Source organism: Pleurodeles waltl, chromosome 1_2, assembly GCF_031143425.1.
Source record: "Pleurodeles waltl isolate 20211129_DDA chromosome 1_2, aPleWal1.hap1.20221129, whole genome shotgun sequence".
NCBI classification, from domain to species: domain Eukaryota; kingdom Metazoa; phylum Chordata; class Amphibia; order Caudata; family Salamandridae; genus Pleurodeles; species Pleurodeles waltl.
The window spans coordinates 1,231,395,522-1,231,421,642 of record NC_090437.1 but is presented as its reverse complement, the minus strand read 5'-3'; the positions used below and the strand labels follow the sequence as shown (position 1 = coordinate 1,231,421,642).

General features: G+C 46.8%; 1 protein-coding gene across 1 annotated transcript in view; it reads right to left on the bottom strand.

Moving 5' to 3' along the window:
• KDM3A (lysine demethylase 3A) overlaps positions 1 to 26,121 on the bottom strand; it is a 280,805-nt gene that overhangs the window by 206,824 nt on the left and 47,860 nt on the right. Inside the window, exons 6-8 of the mRNA XM_069204391.1 lie at positions 5,445 to 5,517; positions 4,689 to 4,774; positions 4,459 to 4,608 (exon numbers count right to left, since the gene is read on the bottom strand). Of these exons, the coding sequence (XP_069060492.1) occupies positions 4,459 to 4,608; positions 4,689 to 4,774; positions 5,445 to 5,517 (309 nt within the window). The remainder of the gene's footprint in view (positions 1 to 4,458; positions 4,609 to 4,688; positions 4,775 to 5,444; positions 5,518 to 26,121) is intronic.

Genomic DNA, 26,121 nt, shown 5'->3' with positions numbered 1-26,121 from the left:
CCTTTGAGACCAGTGAGGGGTTTGAACCCTCTGCTGGAATGGTCGTCTGTCATACGGCCTGTACCTCCGCCTGAAGTCTTTTTTACGTTCCAGGCCCACTGCCCTCATCGTGTCGACTTCCGTTTTCATTCGGGCCATCTCTTCATCCGCGTGGGTACCGAACAACGAACTCCCGCTGAATGGGAGGTTCAAAATGCGCTGCTGTGCTTCCTGCTTCAGACCCGTGAGCCGTAGCCAGGAAGACCTCCTAGCGCAGATTCCGTGCGCATACCCATGCGCAGCCAAATCCGCCCCGTCCGCCGCCGCGCTGATGACCTGGTTAGATACTAGGCCCCCTTCCTGCAAGATTTCCTGGAAGTCCTGTCTATCTTCCCTGGGCAACTTTTCTGTAAATCTGTGGAGTGAGTCCCACAGAGAGCGGTCATATCTGCCCAGAAGTGCTGAGGCGCTGGAGACCTTCATAGCAGATGCCGCCGTACCGCACATCTTTCTCCCCAGAGAGTCTAGGTGTCTGCTCTCCTTATCCGGGGGGACTGTGGAAGATGATGCCACAGAGTGTGTTTTTCTGGCTGCGGCTAAGATCACAGAGTCCGGTGGCGGATCCTTCCGCAGGAATAAAGGATCTTGTTCCGGAGCTTTGTATTTCTTTTGAATCCTAGCCGGGGCAGACTTGAGAGTGGCTGGAGACAGAAAAGTGTCCATAGTCGGTTGCAGCAAACCCGGTACTAGTGGCAGCAGTTTTCTCGAGACTGATCTGTGTTGTAGGGTCTCAAAGATAACTGAGGATGAGGTGGCCGGCTCTGGTACCTCAATATTTAGCTTCTGCGCTCCCCTTAGAAGAACCTCATTAAAAGTGGTGATATCATCCACCGGGGAAATCCTAGCAGGTGGAGAATCTGTGAGTGTGGGGGAGTAGCGCCCCACAGACGATCCTGAAGAAGACCAAGAAGGTGATCTTCTGCGTGGTGTTCGTGACCTGGTTCTCCTTCGGGAACGGGACCTGCTCCGAGAGGCTGTAGCAGAGTGTGCAGGTCTTGTGGTCGGCTGACGAGAAGCAGAACGAGCCCGTCCTGCTCTAGCTGTAGGCGATGGCGTTCTCGGTAATGAGGCAGTAGGAGAATACATCCTCGAGTATTGTGAATCCGGGGATGCTGTGATGGGAGAAACATGCCCCGATGCTCTGGAATGGGATGATGCACTCCTTATAGAGACCACCGGTGAGGGAGCTTTGTCCGCTGGCTCCACTGCCTGTGACACCGCTGAAGGTTGTGTCGACGTCGATTGTATCCTCGACGTCGAAGGTTGCGCTGGCTGGTCTGCTCTCGACGTCGAATGTCCTGACGTCGGAGGTCTTGCCGTCGAGTGTCTTGACGCCGATCGCCTATCACGGGACCTGGACCTACTCGCCGTCGTGTGTCTCGACGTTGAGTGGCGAGTGGTCGACGGCGGATGTTCATGCCGTCGAGGTGTTTTTGGTGTTGTGTCCTTCGACGCCAAGGGGTGAGACGTTCTCAACGGCGAACGGGAGCGCCGGAGATGACTCGACGCCGAACGGCGGCCTGCCGTCGACGGAGATGTACCCCTGTGTCCATGCTTCGACGTTTTGTCCCTCGACGTCGGTCTGGTCGCCGTCGACGGCGATCTATGCCGGTGAGACGGTGGTGCCGATGACGTCGATGGAGAACAAACAGGTACAATCCTACCTGTCGACGTCGAACGGGCCATTCCTTCTGCTGTAGGTCTGGGAAGTGAAGAGGATGTTGACTTTTTCCTCTCCTGAAGCCCATGTAGCCTGATCTTCTCTCTGTCTTTGAGAGTCCTCCTTGACATGTTCTTACAATACTTGCAGGTGTCAGGACAGTGACTCTGTGGCAGGCAGACAATACACAGAGAGTGTGGGTCTGACTGGGCTTTCTTCTTCCCACAAGAGGGACATTTTACAAAAAGAGAAGGCATTTTTCTGTCAGAAAAAACCTTCCTAGCTCAGACAAAGATATTACTTGTCGAGTGAAAAGTGAAAAACGCTTTTTTAAAGAATTTTTCTGAGGAAAACTCAGAAAAACTGAGAGCTCAATGCTCCAGGATCCTCTCAGAAGAAGCCGGAAAAAAGAACTGACCTAACTGTGAACCAACTGTCACCTTCCCTTCACCCCTGAGGCATGGTGGGATACTGGAGGTGCTCAGGGTCTTAAAGGCACGGTGCCAAAGTTTTTATGGTTCTCCTGTGTTAACCTGCATGCAGCCTATTGGCTAAGAATGCTTCATTGTTTTTCAATGTGGTTTTTTTCTATTTTTCTCTGCTATTTACTGCTGTTTACTTCCCTAAGTCCAGTTTTTGGGGCTTAGGTAGATATTTATGATCTATTGTGATTTTATAATATAATATTAAAAAAAAAAAAAAAAAAAAAAAATACTTGCATAGAAATAAAGCATTTTAGCCTATTTATGATTATAGCCTGCATTGCTGTTTTACACATGATAATATGTATGTATTTTATATATATATGCTCCGGGGTCCCCGCACAGGGGCGGGAATATTCAATGTTTATGACTATTGATGAGGATCCCCTGGAAGAGAAATGTAAGAGTTGCAGTACTGGGCAAAGAAGACCACGTGGTGTTAGGAAAATTAACCTGAATGGAAGCTGGTGCCTTAAGACATAAGAAGCAGTGGAATGCAGCAAGCTGTATAGTAAGATTTGTGTAAGTCGCTTTAGTTATGTCATGTCTGATCCAGTTGTGTGCAGCTAGTGGACTGTTCAAAGATAGGAGAGGATGATAAAGGCAGCCCAAAAGCAAACAATGATCAAGTTCATCAACCATTGATTTGTTAATTCGCCAGGAAGCCCAGTAGCACACTCAGTTTATAGTTTTTCAAATTTATATCGTGCAAACCACCACAATGCATTCAGTTCAACAGTATTATTTTGTCTCTGTTTACTGTATGTATGTCTCTAAGTGAATCAGTGTGCTGGAATGAGGTGTGGAGATGGTTCCCTGGCATATTGGTGGCCACACTAAGTTGCCACCCCTGGTTTTACACCGGCAAAGTACATGGCCATACCCAACATGTCAGCCTTGACATAAGCAACCCATGGCATATTACACTGTGTCTATACCAGACAGAGGCCCTGGCACTACTCTTTGCATATTACTGGTGTAACTTGGGCACTCTAGGTGTTAGGATAGTCACACCATACCTGTCAACCCATCTCACACTGTGGGTATAGCTGGATTTAAGTTAACAGCCAGCATACTGCATCTGTGCTCCATGCAGGAGGACAAATACAAAGGAGGAAGGCTACAGCAACTGACCAATTACAAACTAAGCAAATGAATGACAATGAAGTCAACTAATGGTGAGCAATAGGCTGTTTTTAAGTCCACTAATAGAAAACAAAAGGTCTTGCAAAGACAGTGCATGCGCTGCAAAAGCAGGCCTAATTAAGGAGAACTCTGAAATTACATGTGCTGCCTTTTAAAACACACATTAAGAACTTTGCTTCGAATCTACAGGTAATATAGTACAGTATCACATATCCGCCTGTGACGACAGTGCTCCAACTCTGGCCAGACAGGCCCCACCCCACCAGTCCAAATAAATATTCAACTGCCTTGTCATACGATCCTTTGTACTATACATTATACACCATTATTATCTAAAGAATAACCTTTTGCACGAATATAGAGCATTCTTGAATAAATCTGCAGTCTATTTATTGAAAATACAGTATTGACGGTCACGTTTTGCTGTAGCCAATTAGAACGTACAGCTTTTGCGGCACCAATTGCAATGCCTTATCCGCGTTTCAGTTGAACTAAGCATTCTTAGCAACCCTCCATAAACCATCATCAGCAATTTGAACCTACTCCCTTTCACCCCTCCATTTTTCCGCAGTCTCCCAGTACTGCTGGAGTCAGCTGGCACACCTTTGGTAACTCTTAATCACTTCAAACACAGCATTAGTATTGAGCAATTTGGAGGACCTTCTTTACTAAGAAAAGGATTTTGATGCATTTTAATTGGACAATTCAGTTATAGCAACGAGTAGAAACATGAAGCACAAACGTTTCACTTTCAGTACGAGCATATGCATGAAATCCAAGCATCTGTGGCACAGGAATGTGTCTGTTAATCAGAGTGCACAAAGTGTTCTTGTGTTAGGAAACCAATATTACTTTTACCTCATCATGGCCAGAAAAGTGCAAAATAAAGCGGATTTCTAGCTCCTGCATAACAGTTTAATGAGATGCTTCACAGGCCCAGAACACTACAAAGATCACCCCTGCACCTAACAGTACTCCAGGTGTAAACAAGATATCCTTGCGATGTTTTAAAATGCCTTACACAAAACGTCTTGAATCACAGATTGGTGAAAAGGATATCAGTTGAGAAAACATGACAAAGCACTAGGTCATGTGCTACCAGCCATTTGATAGGAAGCAGAGATGACTCACCAGCAGATGGGCAGAGGACAGTAACTCTTTAAAGACATCCAGTGTGGTCTTCTGCAGGGGAGGCAGTCCTGTTGATTTCGGCTGTTCTGTTACAGGTGAACTTTTCTCCTCTTTTCTTATATTGTTTTCAACATCGCTAGCCTCCATACCCTGCAATAATCACACGATTAACCTAGATGATAGAAAAGCTTAGACGTGTAGCCACACACACAAGCATTTTACTGGCCTACCTCGGATTCCAATCGCTTTTGTTTAATCTCAGCCGTCACTTCACTTTCAGATTTTCTTTTCAAAGTGGGAGGTTTCTTAGATTTACCTGTAACATTTAGAACAGGACACATTCTATGTGTTTATACTGAACTAACATTTATAGCAAAAAACCTTCTTCTGAAGCATACGTCATTCTCGAGTAAATTGCAGAAACCTGAATCTGAATTTGGTAAACACTGAATGAATGACTTTAGGTCTCCCAATCCAGTTTGATTTATTTAGGGACACACAAAAAAGAAAAAAAAAAAAATGGCAAAAGTAGTTATATTCCATGACACACTGAACAATCTGTGCGGCTTAAACTGTATAAATATATGGAGACACATTCAGGGTCTACCACAATCCAGTGACACTTTATATTTCAACATCTTCACCAATGGCTGATTTAGACATGATGGTAACTCTAGCAGTAAATCAGCGTGCAGCAAAGGGGGCACTTCATCACAAAGAGCAGAAACGGGCCACATACACATCTCCACAAAGACCTTGGCAGCTGTGCCGTCACCCTTTGAGCAATGCAGGAAATTGAAAACCTCAATGTTAATTTAAGTTTCTCCTAAAAACAAACCATTAATGCTTTAAAAATGGACCTGCCGCACATATGTCTAATGAAATTACATTTAAGTTCTTATTCTAACCTGGTAATTAAATCACAATGTTAAGGTCATAATGTCTGCAGCAGAAGCCAGAGAAAACAGAAGAAACAGAGCACCTACCACAATTGTCAGGGCCATCGTGTATGATTTCAACATGAATTAGTGCAGGATCAACAATTTTTAATCCTGGAACCTGGGAGGGAAAAAAAAAACCAGTAGTTTTACACCACATAGTAAATAAGCCTTAACATATACATTAAATAAGGAATCGGGTAACAAGCCATACTACAATAAAGAACTGGACTCCTAGTATCACCAAGTATGGGAAAACATGTTTTCAAATACACTGAATTGCTACTGCATCACAAAACCTGCTCAGGAACAATAATTCCTACTACATCTACCCAGCGCGTTGTGAGATTTTGAAAATTACCTTCAATTGATCATTAAACAACAAATGTGCCTTTAATGTTGATTTCTCATCCCTCAGTCTTCCTTGATGGAGCTGCTGGGAGGGGTGAATGAGGTGCAGACTACAGTGCGGCGTCTGGTTGGCATGATGTTGTTGTTAGCTAAGCGCAGGGTGGCAATCTGTTGGGGACGGGCCCGGTCTCCCCAGATATCGGATTGGCTGCGAGATGCCGCTTTTTGCCAGGAACAATTAACAAATTATTGGGAGTTGACTCTGGTTGGCTCCAGGCCGCGACATATGGGCACCGCTTCGATCCTATCTTGAATCTGTGTCTGTCTGAAGAACCTGCTGTGGATGGGTATGCTGAGATGATGAGTGCTGTTTACAATGGGATAAGGATGTACAGAATGGTTGCGGAGAATTGTGCTTGCTCCTCCCGGCCTTCACTCCCTCTTTCTTTTTGAAGTTTCTGCTTCCTCTTTTCCCTTTTTATTTTTTTCTGCCACATCTGTTTGGTCCTGCCCTTGGACTCTATCCGCTGGGTCCCTCCGGCAGGGGCATACTACTACATGGACATTTGGCAATGTTTTTTGGTCTCCCTCTGCCTGATTCATAAGAGTTGCTGAGACGTGGCGAGTTGGAGAGCCGAAGATAGACTAAAGTAGCTGACTGATTTATTATTGTAAGACCAAGGTGGCATTTCACTTTATGTTGTTTACATAAAACCATAAATAAATAAATAAAAAAATAACACCTCAGCTCACCTTTTTTTCAGCTCTCAGTTGTTTCACTGCTAACGTTGTGCCATAAAATACAAATGTCACCAGCCTACAGACAGCGTTAACTGATTGGTTTCCTCATGCACAAAACCACCCATAGTCCATGACAATCCAAGCAAGGTTACTCAAATACTTCATAGAGACCTCAAGTAAGAGCTGGGCTAAAAGACAAACATAATTCACAAAATGGTACTCAAACCAAAACGCACCACAGGCATAATGAAAAATCAAAACCCAGGCTTGATTCTGAAATCACAGGTGTCCCTCTCAAATACTCTGGTTCAACCTTCGAGCTCAATTTAATTAAGCAGACCACGAGCTCACACAGTAAAGGGAAATGGTTTTAAAGATAGAGAAGCAGCATTACATGATTTTAATTAACTTATATTCATTCCCATCTATATCAATGAACGCTGACAGGGCTTCAAAACAGGAAATGAAAAAGTATGGCACGGATGATAGCTAGGAATAATAATAATAATAAATTAATAATAATAATAATCACCCTAAGCATTACTCAGAAGAGTCTGCTCGGAATCTATGGCAAAAACGTCTGCGGCACAAAAGGAGGCATATGCAAAGGGGAAGCTAAGTTAATGACTAGATGCCTCTAAAAAAAAAAACACTGATGCTTCTTCAGATTCGGTGGTAGTGGCCAGAGACTCCTAGAAAGAGGAGGACCAAGCTATCCTGATTTAGGTTTAAACTTATCAATACTGATGAAACCCAGCAAACGAGAAAACAGCCCTCATCAGTGTAAACATATGAACACTGAAACACCCATACAACCACAAACTAAAATGCCATTCAAAGAAAGGAAAGACTAATTTTTATTTCTTTCCAAAGGGGACAGCACAATATAACTTTGTTGTACAGGGTAGTAGCAAGCAAATATGGTCTATAATTTTTCTGCTCGAGTTTTGTTGCTTAGGCTGGTCACTAAAATACTGGGTCTTCCTTTTCTCTAGGTTTTTGTGCTTGAATTAAAAGCATGATTTAGAAGCATGTATTATGCCTGACCTAATCAGGTTATACACTGTAGAGAATCTGGAAGGAAAATGTTAGTTACCCAGTGAGTGAGTGTTTGTGGCATATAGAGCTGTAGATTCACATGCTCTGCATACTCCTGCCATCTAGTGTTGTGTCCGGATTGTTGCAAGTTTTTCTTCAAAGCAGTATTTTTGAATCACAGAATCGACTGACTCCTCTGTGATATTATTGCATATGAGCATTGACTGTTAGATTGTTTTCCCACCGACGGATAATGAAAGGATTGTACAAGAAGAATAGAGAAAGAGTACATCCACGCAAATGTAACTACATATGTACAAATATATACAAGTATAAAGTAACTGAAACAGCCACAGACGTCCAGGGAGGACTGAGGGCACATGTGAATCTACAGCAGTAGATTTGGGCCTGGAGCACACCAACGCGACGGAGTCATATGACGGTGACTAAGAATGCCACTTTCTAATAAAGATCCTGAAGATGCCATGAATTAAGTGGTTCAAAAGGAGGGCCCATGAGCCTGATAAGCACAATATTGAGGTTCCGGGATGGTGCATTAGGCACTCTGGGTGGAATAACCCTTTTAGGGCCTTCTAGGAAAGCTTTGATTACAGATTCTGAACAAGGAAGTACGTTGTCTGTCCTGTGGCTCTGCAGCTATAGCTGCGAGTCTAAGTGAATGGAAATGTCAGGTAAGTTTGCTTTCTGCAAGTGGAACAAAAACAATGTTGTGGACAGTAGTTTTAATGGGATTAAAATGTTTGGGTTGGCTGTAGCATACAAAACGTTTCCAATTTGCAGCATAACACTCTAGTTGTGGATCTATGAGCTTCCCTGAGAATGTCCATACATTCATCAGGAAACCCCTATGGCAGGTCCTCCTAGCCAAAAGGCCCAGGTGCAAGTACCTGTGTGTGACGGCACCCTGCATGAGCAGAGGAGCCCCTACAAACTCCAGCTCAATTTTCCTGGACTTCTTAAGTGCGATGTACTGGCCACTGTACTGTGTCCAGCTACATAATGGTGACTCTGAACCTGGGCATGTTTGGGATCAAACATGTCAGAATCATCCCCCAATATTGTTGCCAGTATTGGTTGTCCGATTCCATGCACTCCAAGGCCTCCTTAGAGGACCAGCAGCATTGCTTTTATCAGTTGTCTGGGGTTTTCCAAGCAGACCGCAGTGCTGCCACCCTCCAGACAGGTTTGAGCCCTCCTGTTGCATAGCCTGCTCATGCAGAGGAAAGCAGAACAAAGGATTTCCCTTGGGAGAGGGAGGCAACACCCTCCCTCTTTGGAAATAGGTGTTACATGGCTTGGGGGGGTAGCCTCCCCAAGCCACCAGTATGCTTTGAAGGGCACATTTGGTGCCCTCTTTGCATAATGAAAATGTCACTTACCCAGTGTACATCTGTTCGTGGCATTGGTCGCTGCAGATTCACATGTTGTGCATAGTCCGCCATCTGGTGTTGGGTCGGAGTGTTACAAGTTGTTTTTCTTCGAAGAAGTCTTTCGAGTCACGAGACCGAGGGACTCCTCCTCTTTGCTTCCATTGCGCATGGGCTCCATCTTAGATTGTTTTCCCCGCAGAGGGTGAGGTAGGAGTTGTGTGTGTTAGTAATAGTGCCCATGCAATGGAATGAATAAGTATGTACAAATTAAGGTTAAGTAATATATATATATATATATATATATATATATATATATATATATATATATATATATATATATATATATATATATATATATATATATATATATATATATATATATATATAGGAAGTTGGCTCTGTATGTGCTATTTCAAAGTAAGGAATAGCATGCACAGAGTCCAAGGGTTCCCCTTAGAGGTAAAATAGTGGTAAAAATAGATAATACTAATGCTGTATTTTGTGGTAGTGTGGTCGAGCAGTAGGCTTATCCAAGGAGTAGTGTTAAGCATTTGTTGTACATACACATAGACAATAAATGAGCTACACACACTCAGACAAATCCAGCCAATAGGTTTTGTTATAGAAAAATATATTTTCTTAGTTTATTTTAAGAACCACAGGTTCAAATTTAACATGTAATATCTTGTTTGAAAGGTATTGCAGGTAAGTACATTAGGAACTTTGAATCATTTCAATTGCATGTATACTTTTCAAGTTATTCACAAATAGCTATTTTAAAAGTGGACACTTAGTGCAATTTTCCCAGTTCCTGGGGGAGGTAAGTTTTTGTTAGTTTTACCAGGTAAGTAAGACACTTACAGGGTTCAGTTCTTGGTCCAAGGTAGCCCACCGTTGGGGGTTCAGAGCAACCCCAAAGTTACCACACCAGCAGCTCAGGGCCGGTCAGGTGCAGAGTTCAAAGTGGTGCCCAAAACGCATAGGCTTCAATGGAGAGAAGGGGGTGCCCCGGTTCCAGTCTGCCAGCAGGTAAGTACCCGCGTCTTCGGAGGGCAGACCAGGGGGGTTTTGTAGGGCACCGGGGGGGGGACACAAGCCCACACAGAAATTTCACCCTCAGCGGCGCGGGGGCGGCCGGGTGCAGTGTTAGAACAAGCGTCGGGTTCGCAATGGAAGTCAATGAGAGATCAAGGGATCTCTTCAGCGCTGCAGGCAGGCAAGGGGGGGGCTTCCTCGGGGAAACCTCCACTTGGGCAAGGGAGAGGGACTCCTGGGGGTCACTTCTGCAGTGAAAGTCCGGTCCTTCAGGTCCTGGGGGCTGCGGGTGCAGGGTCTTTTCCAGGCGTCGAGACTTAGGTTTCAGAGAGTCGCGGTCAGGGGAAGCCTCGGGATTCCCTCTGCAGGCGGCGCTGTGGGGGCTCAGGGGGGACAGGTTTTGGTACTCACAGTCGTAGAGTAGTCCGGGGGTCCTCCCTGAGGTGTTGGTTCTCCACCAGCCGAGTCGGGGTCGCCGGGTGCAGTGTTGCAAGTCTCACGCTTCTTGCGGGGAGATTGCAGGGTTCTTTAAAGCTGCTCCTTTGGATAAAGTTGCAGTCTTTTTGGAGCAGGTCCGCTGTCCTCGGGAGTTTCTTGTCGTCGTCGAAGCAGGGCAGTCCTCAGAGGATTCAGAGGTCGCTGGTCCCTTTGGAAGGCGTCGCTGGAGCAGAGTTCTTTGGAAGGCAGGAGACAGGCCGGTGAGTTTCTGGAGCCAAGGCAGTTGTTGTCTTCTGGTCTTCCTCTGCAGGGGTTTTCAGCTAGGCAGTCCTTCTTGTTGTTGCAGGAATCTAGTTTCTAGGTTCAGGGAGAGCCCTTAAATACTAAATTTAAGGGCGTGTTTAGGTCTGGGGGGTTAGTAGCCAATGGCTACTAGCCCTGAGGGTGGGTACACCCTCTTTGTGCCTCCTCCCAAGGGGAGGGGGGCACATCCCTAATCCTATTGGGGGAATCCTCCATCTGCAAGATGGAGGATTTCTAAAAGTTAGTCACTTCAGCTCAGGACACCTTAGGGGCTGTCCTGACTGGTCAGTGACTCCTCCTTGTTGCTTTCTTTGTTTCCTCCAGCCTTGCCGCCAAAAGTGGGGGCCGTGGCCGGAGGGGGCAGGCAACTCCACTAAGCTGGAGTGCCCTGCTGTGCTGTGACAAAGGGGTGAGCCTTTGAGGCACACCGCCAGGTGTTACAGCTCCTGCCTGGGGGAGGTGTTAGCATCTCCACCCAGTGCAGGCTTTGTTACTGGCCTCAGAGTGACAAAGGCACTCTCCCCATGGGGCCAGCAACATGTCTCTAGTGTGGCAGGCTGCTGGAACCAGTCAGCCTACACAGATAGTCGGTTAAGTTTCAGGGAGCACCTCTAAGGTGCCCTCTGTGGTGTATTTTACAATAAAATGTACACTGGCATCAGTGTGCATTTATTGTGCTGAGAAGTTTGATACCAAACTTCCCAGTTTTCAGTGTAGCCATTATGGTGCTGTGGAGTTCGTGTTTGACAGACTCCCAGACCATATACTCTTATGGCTACCCTGCACTTACAATGTCTAAGGTTTTGCTTAGACACTGTAGGGGCACAGTGCTCATGCACTGGTACCCTCACCTATGGTATAGTGCACCCTGCCTTAGGGCTGTAAGGCCTGCTAGAGGGGTGTCGTCTTACCTATACTGCATAGGCAGTGAGAGGCTGGCATGGCACCCTGAGGGGAGTGCCATGTCGACTTACTCGTTTTGTTCTCACTAGCACACACAAGCTGGTAAGCAGTGTGTCTGTGCTGAGTGAGGGGTCTCCAGGGTGGCATAACACATGCTGCAGCCCTTAGAGACCTTCCCTGGCATCAGGGCCCTCGGTACCAGAGGTACCAGTTACAAGGGACTTATCTGGATGCCAGGGAGTGCCAATTGTGGAATCAATGGTACATTTTAGGTGAAAGAACACTGGTGCTGGGGCCTGGTTAGCAGGGTCCCAGCACACTTCTCAGTCAAGTCAGCATCAGTATCAGGCAAAAAGTGGGGGGTAACTGCAACAGGGAGCCATTTCTTTACAATATACAAATGTACAAATGTTGAAGATAACTTCCAACGGCTACAGGCTCCCGGGGAGGCGGGTGGGCACATGTGAATCTGCAGCGACCAATGCCACGAACAGATGTACACTGGGTAAGTGACATTTTCAGTTTGATGGCATCTGTTGCTGCAGATACACATGTTGTGCATAGACTAGTAAGCAGTTATCTCCCCAAAAGCGGTGGCTCAGCCTGTAGGAGTGGAAGTAGTCTGAAACAAAGTTCTCAGTACGGCTTGACCTACTGTGGCCTGTTGTGCGGATAGCACGTCTACACAGTAGTGTTTAGTAAATGTGTGAGGAGTGGACCATGTGGCTGCCTTACATATTTCATGCATTGGAATATTTCCTAGGAATGCCATGGTAGCGCCTTTTTTTCTGGTTGAGTGTGCCCTTGGTGTAATGGGCAGTTGTCTCTTTGCTTTAAGATAGCAGGTTTGGATGCACTTAACTATCCATCTGGCTATACCTTGTTTTGATATTGGGTTTCCTGTATGAGGTTTTTGAAATGCAATAAACAGTTGTTTTGTTTTCCTAACCTCCTTTGTTCTGTCGATGTAGTACATTAGTGCTCTTTTGACATCTAATGTATGTAGTGCCCTTTCAGCTACTGAGTCTGGCTGTGGGAAGAACACTGGTAACTCTACCGTTTGATTTAAGTGGAACAGTGAAATAACCTTTGGTAGGAATTTAGGATTGGTTCTTAGTACAACCTTATTTTTGTGTATTTGGATAAAAGGTTCTTGTATTGTAAATGCCTGAATTTCACTTACTCTTCTTAGAGATGTGATGGCAATGAGAAATGCAACTTTCCAGGTTAAGAATTGTATTTCGCAAGAATGCATGGGTTCAAAAGGTGGTCCCATGAGTCTTGTCAAGACGATGTTAAGGTTCCATGAAGGAACAGGTGGTGTTCTTGGTGGTATTATTCTTCTTAGGCCTTCCATAAATGCTTTAATGACGGGTATCCTAAACAGTGAAGCTGAAAGGGTAATCTGCAGGTATGCAGATATTGCTGCAAGGTGTATTTTAATGGAAGAGAAGGCTAGATTTGACTTTTGTAAGTGTAGTAAGTATCCCACTACATCTTTTGGAGATGCGTGTAATGGATGAACTTGATTATTATGGCAGTAGCAAACAAACCTTTTCCATTTGCTTGCATAGCAGTGTCTAGTGGATGGTTGTAAAGAAATGGCTCCCTGTTGCAGTTACCCCCCAACTTTTTGCCTGATACTGATGCTGACTTGACTGAGAAGTGTGCTGGGACCCTGCTAACCAGTGTGCTGGGACCCTGCTAACCAGGCCCCAGCAACAGTGTTCTTTCACCTAAAATGTACCATTGTTTCCACAATTGGCACAACCCTGGCACCTAGGTAAGTCCCTTGTAACTGGTACCCCTGGTACCAAGGGCCCTGATGCCAGGGAAGGTCTCCAAGGGCTGCAGCATGTCTTATGCCACCCTAGGGACCCCTCACTCAGCACAGACACACTGCTTGCCAGCTTGTGTGTGCTGGTGGGGAGAAAATGACAAAGTCGACATGGCACTCCCCTCAGGGTGCCATGCCAACCTCACACTGCCTGTGGCATAGGTAATTCACCCCTCTAGCAGGCCTTACAGCCCTAAGGCAGGGTGCACTATACCCAGGTGAGGGCATATGTGCATGAGCACTATGCCCCTACAGTGTCTAAGCAAAACCTTAGACATTGTAAGTGCAGGGTAGCCATAAGAGTATATGGGCTGGGAGTCTGTCAAACACAAACTCCACAGCTCCATAATGGCTACACTGAAAACTGGGAAGTTTGGTATCAAACTTCTCAGAATAATAAACCCACACTGATGCCAGTGTTGGATTTATTAAAAAATGCACACAGAGGGCATCTTAGAGATACCCCCTGTATTTTACCCAATTGTTCAGTGCAGGACTGACTGGTCTGTGCCAGCCTGCTGCTGGGAGACGAGTTTCTGACCCCATGTGGTGAGAGCCTTTGTGCTCTCTGAGGACAGAAACAAAGCCTGCTCTGGGTGGAGGTGCTTCACACCTCCCCCCTGCAGGAACTGTAACATCTAGCAGTGAGCTTCAAAGGCTCAGGCTTCGTGTTACAATGCCCCAGGGCACTCCAGCTAGTGGAGATGCCCGCCCCCTGGACACAGCCCCCACTTTTGGCGGCAAGTCCAGGACAGATAATGAGAAAAACAAGGAGGAGTCACTGGCCACTCAGGACAGCCCCTAAGGTGTCCTGAGCTGAAGTGACTCTGACTTTTAGAAATCCTCCATCTTGCAGATGGAGGATTCCCCCAATAGGGATAGGAATGTGACCCCCTCCCCTTGGGAGGAGGCACAAAGAGGGTGTACCCACCCTCAGGGCTAGTAGCCATTGGCTACTAACCCCCCCAGACCTAAACACGCCCTTAAATTTAGTATTTAAGGGCTCCCCTGAACCAAAGAATTTAGATTCCTGAAACTACAAGTGGAGGACTGCTGAGCTGAAAAACCCCTGCAGAGGAAGAACAGAAGACACCAACTGCCTTGGCCCCAGACTTACCGGCCTGTCTCCTGCCTTCCAAAGAAACCTGCTCCAGCGACGCTTTCCAAGGGACCAGCGACCTCTGAATCCTCGGAGGACTGCCCTGCTTCAAGAAAGACAAGAAACTCCTGAGGACAGCGGCACTGCTCCAAAAGAACTGCAACTTTGTTACAGAGGAGCAGATTTAAAGACCCCTGCAAATCCCCGCGAGAAGCGTGAGACTTGCAACACTGCACCCGGCGACCCCGACTCGACTGGTGGAGAACCAACACCTCAGGGAGGACCCTCCGGCGACTCCAAGACTGTGAGTAACCAAAGTTTTCCCCCCTGAGCCCCCACAGCGACGCCTGCAGAGGGAATCCCGAGGCTCCCCCTGACCGCGACTGCCTGAACTCTATTTCCCGACGGCTGGAAAAGACCCTGCACCCGCAGCCCCCAGCACCTGAAGGAACGGAACTCCTGTGCAGGAGTGACCCCCAGGAGGCCCTCTCCCTTGCCCAGGTGGTGGCTTCCCCGAGGAGGTCCCCCCCCTTGCCTGCCTGCACCGCTGAAGAGACCCCTTGGTCTCCCATTGAAATCAACAGAGAACCCGACGCTTGTTTGCACACTGCACCCGGCCGCCCCCGCGCTGCTGAGGGTGTACTTTCTGTGTGGACTTGTGTCCCCCCCGGTGCCCTACAAAACCCCCCTGGTCTGCCCTCCGAAGACGCGGGTACTTACCTGCTGGCAGACTGGAACCGGGGCACCCCCTTCTCTTCATTGAAGACTATGTGTTTTGGGCACCTCTTTGACCTCTGCACCTGACCGGCCCTGAGCTGCTGGTGTGGTGACTTTGGGGTTGCTCTGAACCCCCAACGGTGGGCTACCTTGGACCCAAAAACTGAGACCTGTAAGTGACTTACTTACCCGTTAAAAATAACAATACTTTACCTCCCCCAGGAACTGTGAAAATTGCACTGTGTCCACTTTTAAAACAGCTATTTGTGTTTTATGTAAAAAGTATAAATGCTAATGTAATGATTCAAAGTTCCTAAAGTACTTACCTGCAATACCTTTCAAATGAGATATTACATGTAGAATTTGAACCTGTGGTTCTTAAAATAAACTAAGAATGAAAATGTCACTTACCCAGTGTACATCTGTTCGTGGCATCAGTCGCTGAGATTCACATGGTCTGCATAGCTCGCCATCTGGTGTTGGGTCGGAGTGTTACAAGTTGTTTTTCTTCGAAGAAGTGTTTTCGAGTCACTGGACCGAGTGGCTCCTCCTTCTGTGCTCATTGCGCATGGGCGTCGACTCCATCTTCGATTGTTTTCCCCGCAGAGGGTGAGGTAGGAGTTGTACTATAGTAATAGTGCCCGCGCAATGAAATGTGTAAGTATGTACCTATTAAAGGTTTAAATAATATATATATGTAGGAAGTTGGCTCTGTATGTGCTATTTCAAAGTAAGGAATAGCATGCACAGAGTCCAAGGGTTCCCCTTAGAGGTAAAATAGTGGTAAAAATAGATAATACTAATGCTCTATTTTGTGGTAGTGTGGTCGAGCAGTAGGCTTATCCAAGGAGTAGTGTTAAGCATTTGTTGTACATACACATAGACAATAAATGAGGTACACACACTCAGAGACAAATCCAGCCAATAGGTTTTGTTATAGAAAAATATATTTTCTTAGTTTATTTTAAGAACCACAGGTTCAAATTTAACATGTAATATCTTGTTTGAAAGGTATTGCAGGTAAGTACATTAGGAACTTTGAATCATTTCAATTGCATGTATACTTTTCCAGTTATTGACAAATAGCTATTTTAAAAGTGGACACAGTGCAATTTTCACAGTTCCTGGGGGAGGTAAGTTGTTGTTAGTTTTACCAGGTAAGTAAGACACTTACAGGGTTCAGTTCTTGGTCCAAGGTAGCCCACCGTTGGGGGTTCAGAGCAACCCCAAAGTCACCACACCAGCAGCTCAGGGCCGGTCAGGTGCAGAGTTCAAAGTGGTGCCCAAAACGCATAGGCTTCAATGGAGAGAAGGGGGTGCCCCGGTTCCAGTCTGCCAGCAGGTAAGTACCCGCGTCTTCGGAGGGCAGACCAGGGGGGTTTTGTAGGGCACCGGGGGGGGGGACACAAGCCCACACAGAAATTTCACCCTCAGCGGCGCGGGGGCGGCCGGGTGCAGTGTTAGAACAAGCGTCGGGTTCGCAATGGAAGTCAATGAGAGATCAAGGGATCTCTTCAGCGCTGCAGGCAGGCAAGGGGGGGCTTCCTCGGGGAAACCTCCACTTGGGCAAGGGAGAGAGACTCCTGGGGGTCACTTCTGCAGTGAAAGTCCGGTCCTTCAGGTCCTGGGGGCTGCGGGTGCAGGGTCTTTTCCAGGCGTCGGGACTTGGGTTTCAGAGAGTCGCGGTCAGGGGAAGCCTCGGGATTCCCTCTGCAGGCGGCGCTGTGGGGGCTCAGGGGGGACAGGTTTTGGTACTCACAGTCGTAGAGTAGTCCGGGGGTCCTCCCTGAGGTGTTGGTTCTCCACCAGCCGAGTCGGGGTCGCCGGGTGCAGTGTTGCAAGTCTCACGCTTCTTGCGGGGAGATTGCAGGGTTCTTTAAAGCTGCTCCTTTGGATAAAGTTGCAGTCTTTTTGGAGCAGGTCCGCTGTCCTCAGGAGTTTCTTGTCGTCGAAGCAGGGCAGTCCTCAGAGGATGCAGAGGTCGCTGGTCCCTTTGGAAGGCGTCGCTGGAGCAGAGTTCTTTGGAAGGCAGGAGACAGGCCGGTGAGTTTCTGGAGCCAAGGCAGTTGTTGTCTTCTGGTCTTCCTCTGCAGGGGTTTTCAGCTAGGCAGTCCTTCTTGTTGTTGCAGGAATCTAAATTCTTAGGTTCAGGGAAGCCCTTAAATACTAAGTTTAAGGGCGTGTTTAGGTCTGGGGGGTTAGTAGCCAATGGCTACTAGCCCTGAGGGTGGGTACACCCTCTTTGTGCCTCCTCCCGAGGGGAGGGGGTCACAATCCTAACCCTATTGGGGGAATCCTCCATCTGCAAGATGGAGGATTTCTAAAAGTTAGAGTCACCTCAGCTCAGGACACCTTAGGGGCTGTCCTGACTGGCCAGTGACTCCTCCTTGTTGCTTTCTTTGTTCCCTCCAGCCTTGCCGCCAAAAGTGGGGGCTGTGGCCAGAGGGGGCGGGCAACTCCACTAAGCTGGAGTGCCCTGCTGTGCTGTGACAAAGGGGTGAGCCTTTGAGGCTCACCGCCAGGTGTTACAGCTCCTGCCTGGGGGAGGTGTTAGCATCTCCACCCAGTGCAGGCTTTGTTACTGGCCTCAGAGTGACAAAGGCACTCTCCCCATGGGGCCAGCAACATGTCTCTAGTGTGGCAGGCTGCTGGAACCAGTCAGCCTACACAGATAGTCGGTTAAGTTTCAGGGGGCACCTCTAAGGTGCCCTCTGTGGTGTATTTTACAATAAAATGTACACTGGCATTAGTGTGCATTTATTGTGCTGAGAAGTTTGATACCAAACTTCTCAGTTTTCAGTGTAGCCATTATGGTGCTGTGGAGTTCGTGTAAAACAGACTCCCAGACCATATACTCTTATGGCTACCCTGCACTTACAATGTCTAAGGTTTTGCTTAGACACTGTAGGGGCACAGTGCTCATGCACTGGTACCCTCACCTATGGTATAGTGCACCCTGCCTTAGGGCTGTAAGGCCTGCTAGAGGGGTGTCTTACCTATACTGCATAGGCAGTGAGAGGCTGGCATGGCACCCTGAGGGGAGTGCCATGTCGACTTACTCATTTTGTTCTCACTAGTACACACAAGCTGGTAATCAGTGTGTCTGTGCTGAGTGAGGGGTCTCTAGGGTGGCATAATACATGCTGCAGCCCTTAGAGACCTTCCCTGGCATCAGGGCCCTTGGTACCAGAGGTACCAGTTACAAGGGACTTATCTGGATGCCAGGATGTGCCAATTGTGGAATCAAAAGTACAGGTTAGGGAAAGAACACTGGTGCTGGGGCCTGGTTAGCAGGCCTCAGCACACTTTCAATTGTAAACATAGCATCAGCAAAGGCAAAAAGTCAGGGGGCAACCATGCCAAGGAGGCATTTCCTTACAATATACAAATGTACAAAATTGAAGGTAACTTCTGAACTGCTACAGGCTTCCGGGGAGGTGGGTGGGCCCATGTGAATCTCAGCGACTGATGCCACGAACAGATGTACAACTGGGTAAGTGACATTTTCAGTTCGATGGCATCTGTCGCTGTAGATACACATGGTCTGCATAGACTAGTAAGCAGTTATTTCCCCATAAGCGGTGGTTTAGCCTGTAGGAGTAGAAGTTGTCTGAAATAGAGTTCTTAATACAGCTTGACCTACTGCAGCTTGTTGTGCGGATAGCACAACACCCGCCCCCTCCGCTCCGCTGGCCTCGCACTTGCTGCCGTCCCTCGCACCCGCCGCTCCACGGCGGGTGGGAGATCTTTCTCCTTCCTGGCGGCCAAGACCTGGAACTCCCTCCCCACCAGCCTCAGGACCACCCAGGACCACTCCGCTTTCCGGAGACTCCTAAAGACTTGGCTGTTCGAGCAGCGATAACCCCCCCTTTCCCCCCTAGCGCCTTGAGACCCGCACGGGTGAGTAGCGCGCTTTATAAATGTTAATGATTTGATTTGATTTGATTTGATAGCACATCTATACAGTAGTGTTTGGTGAATGTGTGAGGCGTAGACCATGTGGCTGCCTTACATATTTCATGCATTGGGATGTTTCCTAAAAAGGCCATTGAAGCACCTTTTTTCCTTGTTGAATGTGCCCTGGGAGTAATGGGCAGTTGTCTTTTTGCTTTAAGGTAGCAGATTTGGATGCATTTAACAATCCATCTGGCTATACCTGGTTTTGATATTGGGTTACCTGCATGAGGTTTTTGGAATGCAATAAATAGCTGTTTAGTCTTTCTGATGTTCTTTGTTCTGTCAATGTAGTACATTAATGCTCTTTTGACATCTAATGTATGTAGTGCTCTTTCAGCCACAGAATCTGGCTGTGGGAAAAAAACTGGTAGTTCTACCATTTGATTTAGATGGAACGGTGAAATAACTTTTGGTAAAAATTTTGGATTAGGTCGTAGGACGACCTTATTTTTATGTATTTGTATAAAAGGTTCCTGTGTTGTGAACGCTTGAATTTCACTTACTCTTCTCAGAGATGTAATGGCGATGAGAAAGGCAACTTTCCAGGTTAGGAATTGTATTCCGCAAGAGTGCATGGGTTCGAAAGGTGGGCCCATGAGTCTTGTTAGGACCACGTTTAGGTTCCATGAAGGAACAGGTGGTGTTCTTGGTGGTATAATTCTTTTAAGACCTTCTATGAATGCTTTGATGACTGGTATCCTATACAAGGAAGTTGAATAGGTAGTCTGCAGGTATGCAGATATTGCTGCAAGGTGTATTTTAATAGAAGAGAAGGCTAGCTTTGCTTTTTGTAAATGGAGCAAGTAATTTACTATATGTTTTGGAGTTGCGTGTAGTGGTTGTATCTGATTATGATGGCAGTAACAAACAAATCTTTTCCACTTACTTGCGTAGCAGTGTCTAGTGGATGGCCTTCTGGCCTGCTTTATGACCTCCATACACTCTTGGCTAAGTTGTAAGTGTCCGAATTCTAGGAATTCAGGAGCCAGATTGCTAGATTCAGCGATGCTGGATCTGGGTGTCTGATCTGTTGGTTGTGTTGCGTTAACAGATCTTGTTTGTTCGGCAGTTTGATGTGCGGTACTACAGAAAGATCTAGCAGTGTTGTGTACCAGGGTTGTCTTGCCCACGTTGGTGCTATTAAAATGAGTTTGAGTTTGTTTTGACTCAATTTGTTTACTAGATAAGGGAGGAGAGGGAGAGGAGGAAAAGCGTAAGCAAATATTCCTGACCAGTTCATCCATAGGGCATTGCCTTGGGATTGCTTGTGTGGGTATCTGGACGCGAAGTTTTGGCATTTTGCGTTCTCTTTTGTTGCAAATAAGTCTATTTGAGGTGTTCCCCAGAGTGTGAAGTAGGTGTTCAGAATTTGTGGGTGGATTTCCCATTCGTGGACTTGCTGGTGATCTCGAGAGAGATTGTCTGCCAGTTGATTCTGGATCCCTGGAATAAACTGTGCTATGAGGCGAATTTGATGGTGGATTGCCCACTTCCATATGTTTTGAGCTAATAAGCTTAACTGCGTTGAATGTGTTCCTCCTTGTTTGTTTAGATAATACATCGTTGTCATGTTGTCTGTTTTGACAAGGATGTATTTGTGGGTTATGATTGGTTGGAAAGCTTTTAGTGCTTGAAAAACTGCTAATAATTCTAGATGATTTATATGCAGTTTTGTTTGATGTATGTTCCATTGTCCTCTTATGTTGTGTTGATTGAGATGTGCTCCCCACCCTGTCATGGAAGCATCTGTTGTTATTACGTACTGTGGCACTGGGTCTTGGAAAGGCCGCCCTTTGTTTAAATTTATACTGTTCCACCATAGAAGCGAGAGGTAAGTTTGGCGGTCTATTAACACCAGATCTAGAAGGTGACCCTGTGCTTGAGACCACTGTGAGGCTAGGCACTGTTGTAAGGGCCTCATGTGCAGTCTTGCGTTTGGGACAATGGCTATGCATGAGGACATCATGCCTAGGAGCTGTAGTATTGTTCTTGCTTGTATTGTTTGATTTGGAGACATGTGTTGAATGACTCTGTTGAAATTGTGAATTCTTTGTGGAGTTGGCGTTGCTACTCCTTTTGTCGTGTCTATTATGGCTCCTAGATATTGCTGTACTTTGCTTGGCTGAACGTTGGATTTTGCAAAGTTGACGGTGAACCCTAGTTTGTAGAGGGTTTGTATGACTTGATTTGTGTGGTTTGAGCATTGTGTGAGCGAACTGGTTTTGATTAGCCAGTCGTCTAGATACGGGAATACATGTATTTGCTGCCTTCTGATGTGTGCAGCGACTACTGCTAGGCATTTTGTGAATACCCTTGGAGCGGTTGTTAAACCGAAAGGCAATACTTTGAATTGGTAATGTATTCCTTTGAATACAAACCTTAGATATTTTCTGTGTGATTGATGTATTGGTATATGGAAATATGCGTCTTTGAGGTCTAGGGTTGTCATGTAGTTGTGTTTTTTGAGCAATGGTAACACTTCTTGTAGTGTGACCATGTGAAAGTGGTCTGATTTGATGAATGTGTTTACTACTCTGAGGTCTAGAATTGGTCTCAGTGTTTTGTCCTTTTTTGGTATCAAGAAGTACAGTGAATAAACTCCTGTGTTTGTGTGCTTGGTACTAATTCTATTGCATTTTTTTGCAGTAGTGCTTGAACTTCTATCTCTAGAAGCTGTGAATGGTGTTTTGATAAATTTTGTGATTTTGGTGGTATGTCTGGAGGGAATTGCAGGAATTCTATGCAATAACCATGTTGGATAATTGCTAGAACCCATGTGTCTGTAGTTATTTCCTCCCATGCTTCGTAATATTGACCTATCCTTCCCCCCACTGGTGTTGTGTGGGGGGGGGTGAGTGACGTGCGAGTCACTGCTTGTTGGTAGTGGTTTTGGGGCTTTGAAATCTTCCTCTATTCCTAGGGAATTGCCCTCCTCTATACTGGCCCCGAAAACCTCCCCTGTACTGTCCCTGGTAGGTGGACGGTGCGGACTGTGAGGTACTGGCTTGTGTGGCCTGACCCCGAAACCCTCCTCTAAAAGGTGTTTTGCGGAAGGTGGTATAAGATCCTCTGCTCTGCGGGGAGTAGAGTGCGCCCATGGCCTTGGCAGTGTCAGTGTCCTTTTTGAGCTTTTCTATGGCTGTGTCGACCTCCAGACCGAACAGAAGTTTTTCGTTTACTGGCATGTTAAGTACTGCCTGCTGAATTTCTGGCTTGAATCCAGACGTTCTGAGCCATGCGTGCCTACGGATGGTAACCGACGTATTAATGGTCCTTGCGGCTGTGTCTGCTGCATCCATAGAGGAGCGTATTTGATTGTTGGAAATGTTTTGACCCTCTTCAACAACCTGTTTTGCTCTTTTTTGTAGATCTCTTGGGAGATGTTCAATGAGATGCTGCATCTCATCCCAGTGGGCTCTGTCGTATCGCGCTAGCAGCGCTTGTGAGTTTGCGATGCGCCACTGGTTTGCTGCCTGGACAGCGACCCTCTTCCCGGCTGCATCAAACTTTCTGCTTTCTTTATCTGGGGGAGGTGCATCCCCAGAAGTGTGTGAATTTGCCCGTTTTCTGGCAGCCCCTACCACCACAGAATCTGGTGGCAGCTGAGAGGTGATGAATACAGGGTCCGTAGGAGGCGCCTTATACTTTTTGTCCACTCTAGGCGTTACTGCCCTACTTTTAACTGGCTCCTTGAAGATCTCCTTTGCATGGCGTAGCATGCCTGGGAGCATAGGCAGGCTTTGGTAGGAGCTGTGGGTGGAGGAGAGGGTGTTAAATAAAAAGTCATCCTCTACTTGTTCAGAGTGTAGTTCCACATTATGGAACTGAGCTGCTCTAGCCACCACTTGTGAATAGGCTGTGCTGTCCTCAGGTGGTGATGGCCTAGTTGGGTATGTGTCTGGGCTGTTATCAGACACTGGTGCATCGTACAAGTCCCACGCGTCATGATCTTGGTCGTCGTGGCTCATGGCGGTGTGAGCTGGCGAATGTGACGGGGTGTAAGTTGGCGAAGCCGGAGTTACAGGTGGAGGCGAGGGAGGAGGTGTTACCGTCTTTGCTGTTTGTTGCTGAGGAGCCTCTCGTGCTACAAACTGAAGTGTTCTCTTTCTTTTGACAGGTGGAAGGGTACTGATCTTCCCTGTCGCCTGCTGAATAAAGATACGCTTTTGCGTGTGATCCACTTCAGTGGATTGCAGTTCCTGTTCGAATCTGTGTCTTTTCATTTGTGAAGACATAGAAAGTTCTTCAGTATAGGAGCCTGAAACTGGGTCTGTTGGTGCTTTTTTCGGCTCCGAAAACCCTGTTGTTTGTTTTTTCGGCTCAGAGGCAACCTTCCTCTTCTTTTGTGCCGAAAAATCTTGGCCTCTATGGTCTTCGGCGCCACTGTCTCGGCGTCGATCCGTGTCGACACCGAACTCTCGGTGTCGATGCTTCTCTTTAGCACTCTCTCGGTCCCGAGGAGGCTGCGTGCCGGTGTCTCGACCGGAGTCGGACGATCTCGACACTGAATGGGCCTTTTTCGGTGCCGATTGTTGGTCACCGTGAAGTTGGGTTGAGCCATGGCCGGTTGGCAGTGGCATCCCCTGGGCCTTTTTGCCTTTTTTAATTTCTGATCTCGACGTCTTACTCACAGTTTTTGTCTTGTCGAGTTCGTCGGAGTCTGAATCCTGGATGGAAAAGGATTCCTCCTGTTCCTCTTCTGTCTCGAACTGTCGATGCTCCTTTGGCGTGGACGCCATCTGCAGTCTTCTCGCTCGACGGTCGCGCAGAGTTTTTCAGGACCGGAACGCCCGACAGGCCTCACAGGATTCTTCGCTGTGCTCGGGTGACAGGCACAGGTTACAGACCGAGTGTTGGTCCGTATAGGGATATTTGTTGTGGCATTCAGGGCAGAATCGAAACTGGGTCTGTTCCATCGGCGTTGTTCTCCACGCGGTCGGGCCGACTAGGCCCCGACGGTGTGCCGAAATCTACCCCGAAGGGCACCGAAGCGCTTCGATGTTCAATGCGTTGTTGTATGTGTTTATCTCGAACCGGATCGCAACGATACCGTCGAAAATCTTCCGTTTTCAGCTATCTTTCCGTTCCGAAACTCGGAGCGACAGGAACACGTCCGAACCCGATGGCGGAAAGAAAACAATCGAAGATGGAGTCGACGCCCATGCGCAATGAGCACAGAAGGAGGAGCCACTCGGTCCAGTGACTCGAAAACACTTCTTCGAAGAAAAACAACTTGTAACACTCCGACCCAACACCAGATGGCGAGCTATGCAGACCATGTGTATCTACAGCGACAGATGCCATCGAACAATATATTTTTCTATAACAAAACCTATTGGCCTGGATTTGTCTCTGAGTGTGTGTTCCTCATTTATTGCCTGTGTGTATGTACAACAAATGCTTAACACTACTCCTTTGATAAGCCTACTGCTCGACCACACTACCACAAAATAGAGCATTAGTATTATCTCTTTTTGCCACTATCTTACCTCTAAGGGGAACCCTTGGACTCTGTGCATGCTATTCGTTACTTTGAAATAGCACATACAGAGCCAACTTCCTACATTGGTGGATCAGCGGTGGGGTACAAGACTTTGCATTTGCTGGACTACTCAGCCAATACCTGATCACACGACAAATTCCAAAAATTGTCATTAGAAATTGATTTTTACAATTTGAAATTTTTCTAAATTCTTAAAAGTCCTGCTAGGGCCTTGTGTTAGTCCCTGTTTAGCATTTCCTTTTAGAGTTTAAAAGTTTTGTGAAAGTTTGAATTAGATTCTAGAACTAGTTTTAGATTCTTAAAAAGTATTCCAACTTTTAGAAGCATAATGTCTAGTACAGATGTGAATGTGGTGGAACTCGACACCACACCTTACCTCCATCTTAAGATGAGGGAGCTAAGGTCACTCTGTAAAATAAAGAAAATAACAATGGGCCCCAGACCTTCCAAACTACAGCTCCAGGAGCTGTTGGCAGAGTTTAAAAAGGCCAACCCCTCTGAGGATGGCAACACAGAGGATGAAGATAGTGACTTGGAGGAAAATTCCCCCCTACCAGTCCTAACTAGGGAGAACAGGGCCTCTCAAGCCCTGTCTCCAAACATAATAGTCAGAGATGCTGGTTCCCTCACAGGAGGGTCCAACCTCTCTGAAATCACCGAGGATAACTCCAGTGAAGAGGACATCCAGCTAGCCAGGATGGCCAAAAGATTGGCTTTGGAAAGACAGATCCTAGCCATAGAAAGGGAAAGACAAGAGATGGGCCTAGGACCCATCAATGGTGGCAGCAACATAAATAGGGTCAGAGATTCTCCTGACGTTGAAAATCCCTAAAGGGATTGTAACTAAATATGAAGATGGTGATGACATCACCAAATGGTTCACAGCTTTTGAGAGGGCTTGTGCAACCAGAAAAGTAAACAGATCTCACTGGGGTGCTCTCCTTTGGGAAATGTTCACTGGAAAGTGTAGGGATAGACTCCTCACACTCTCTGGAAAAGATGCAGAATCTTATGACCTCATGAAGGGAACCCTGATTGAGGGCTTTGGATTCTCCACTGAGGAGTATAGAATTAGATTCAGGGGGGCTCAAAAATCCTCGAGCCAGACCTGGGTTGATTTTGTAGACTACTCAGTGAAAACACTGGATGGTTGGGTAACTGGAAATGAAGTGCATGACTATGTTGGGCTTTATAATTTGTTTATGAAAGAACACATTTTAAGTAACTGCTTCAATGAAAAGTTGCATCAGTATCTGGTAGACCTAGGTCCTATTTCTCCCCAAGAATTGGGAAAGAAGGCAGACCACTGGGTCAAGACTAGGGTAACCAAAACTTCCACTGGGGGTGACCAAAATAAAGGGGTTACAAAGCCTCCCCAGGAGAAAGTGGGTGACACTAGAAACAAAGAAAAA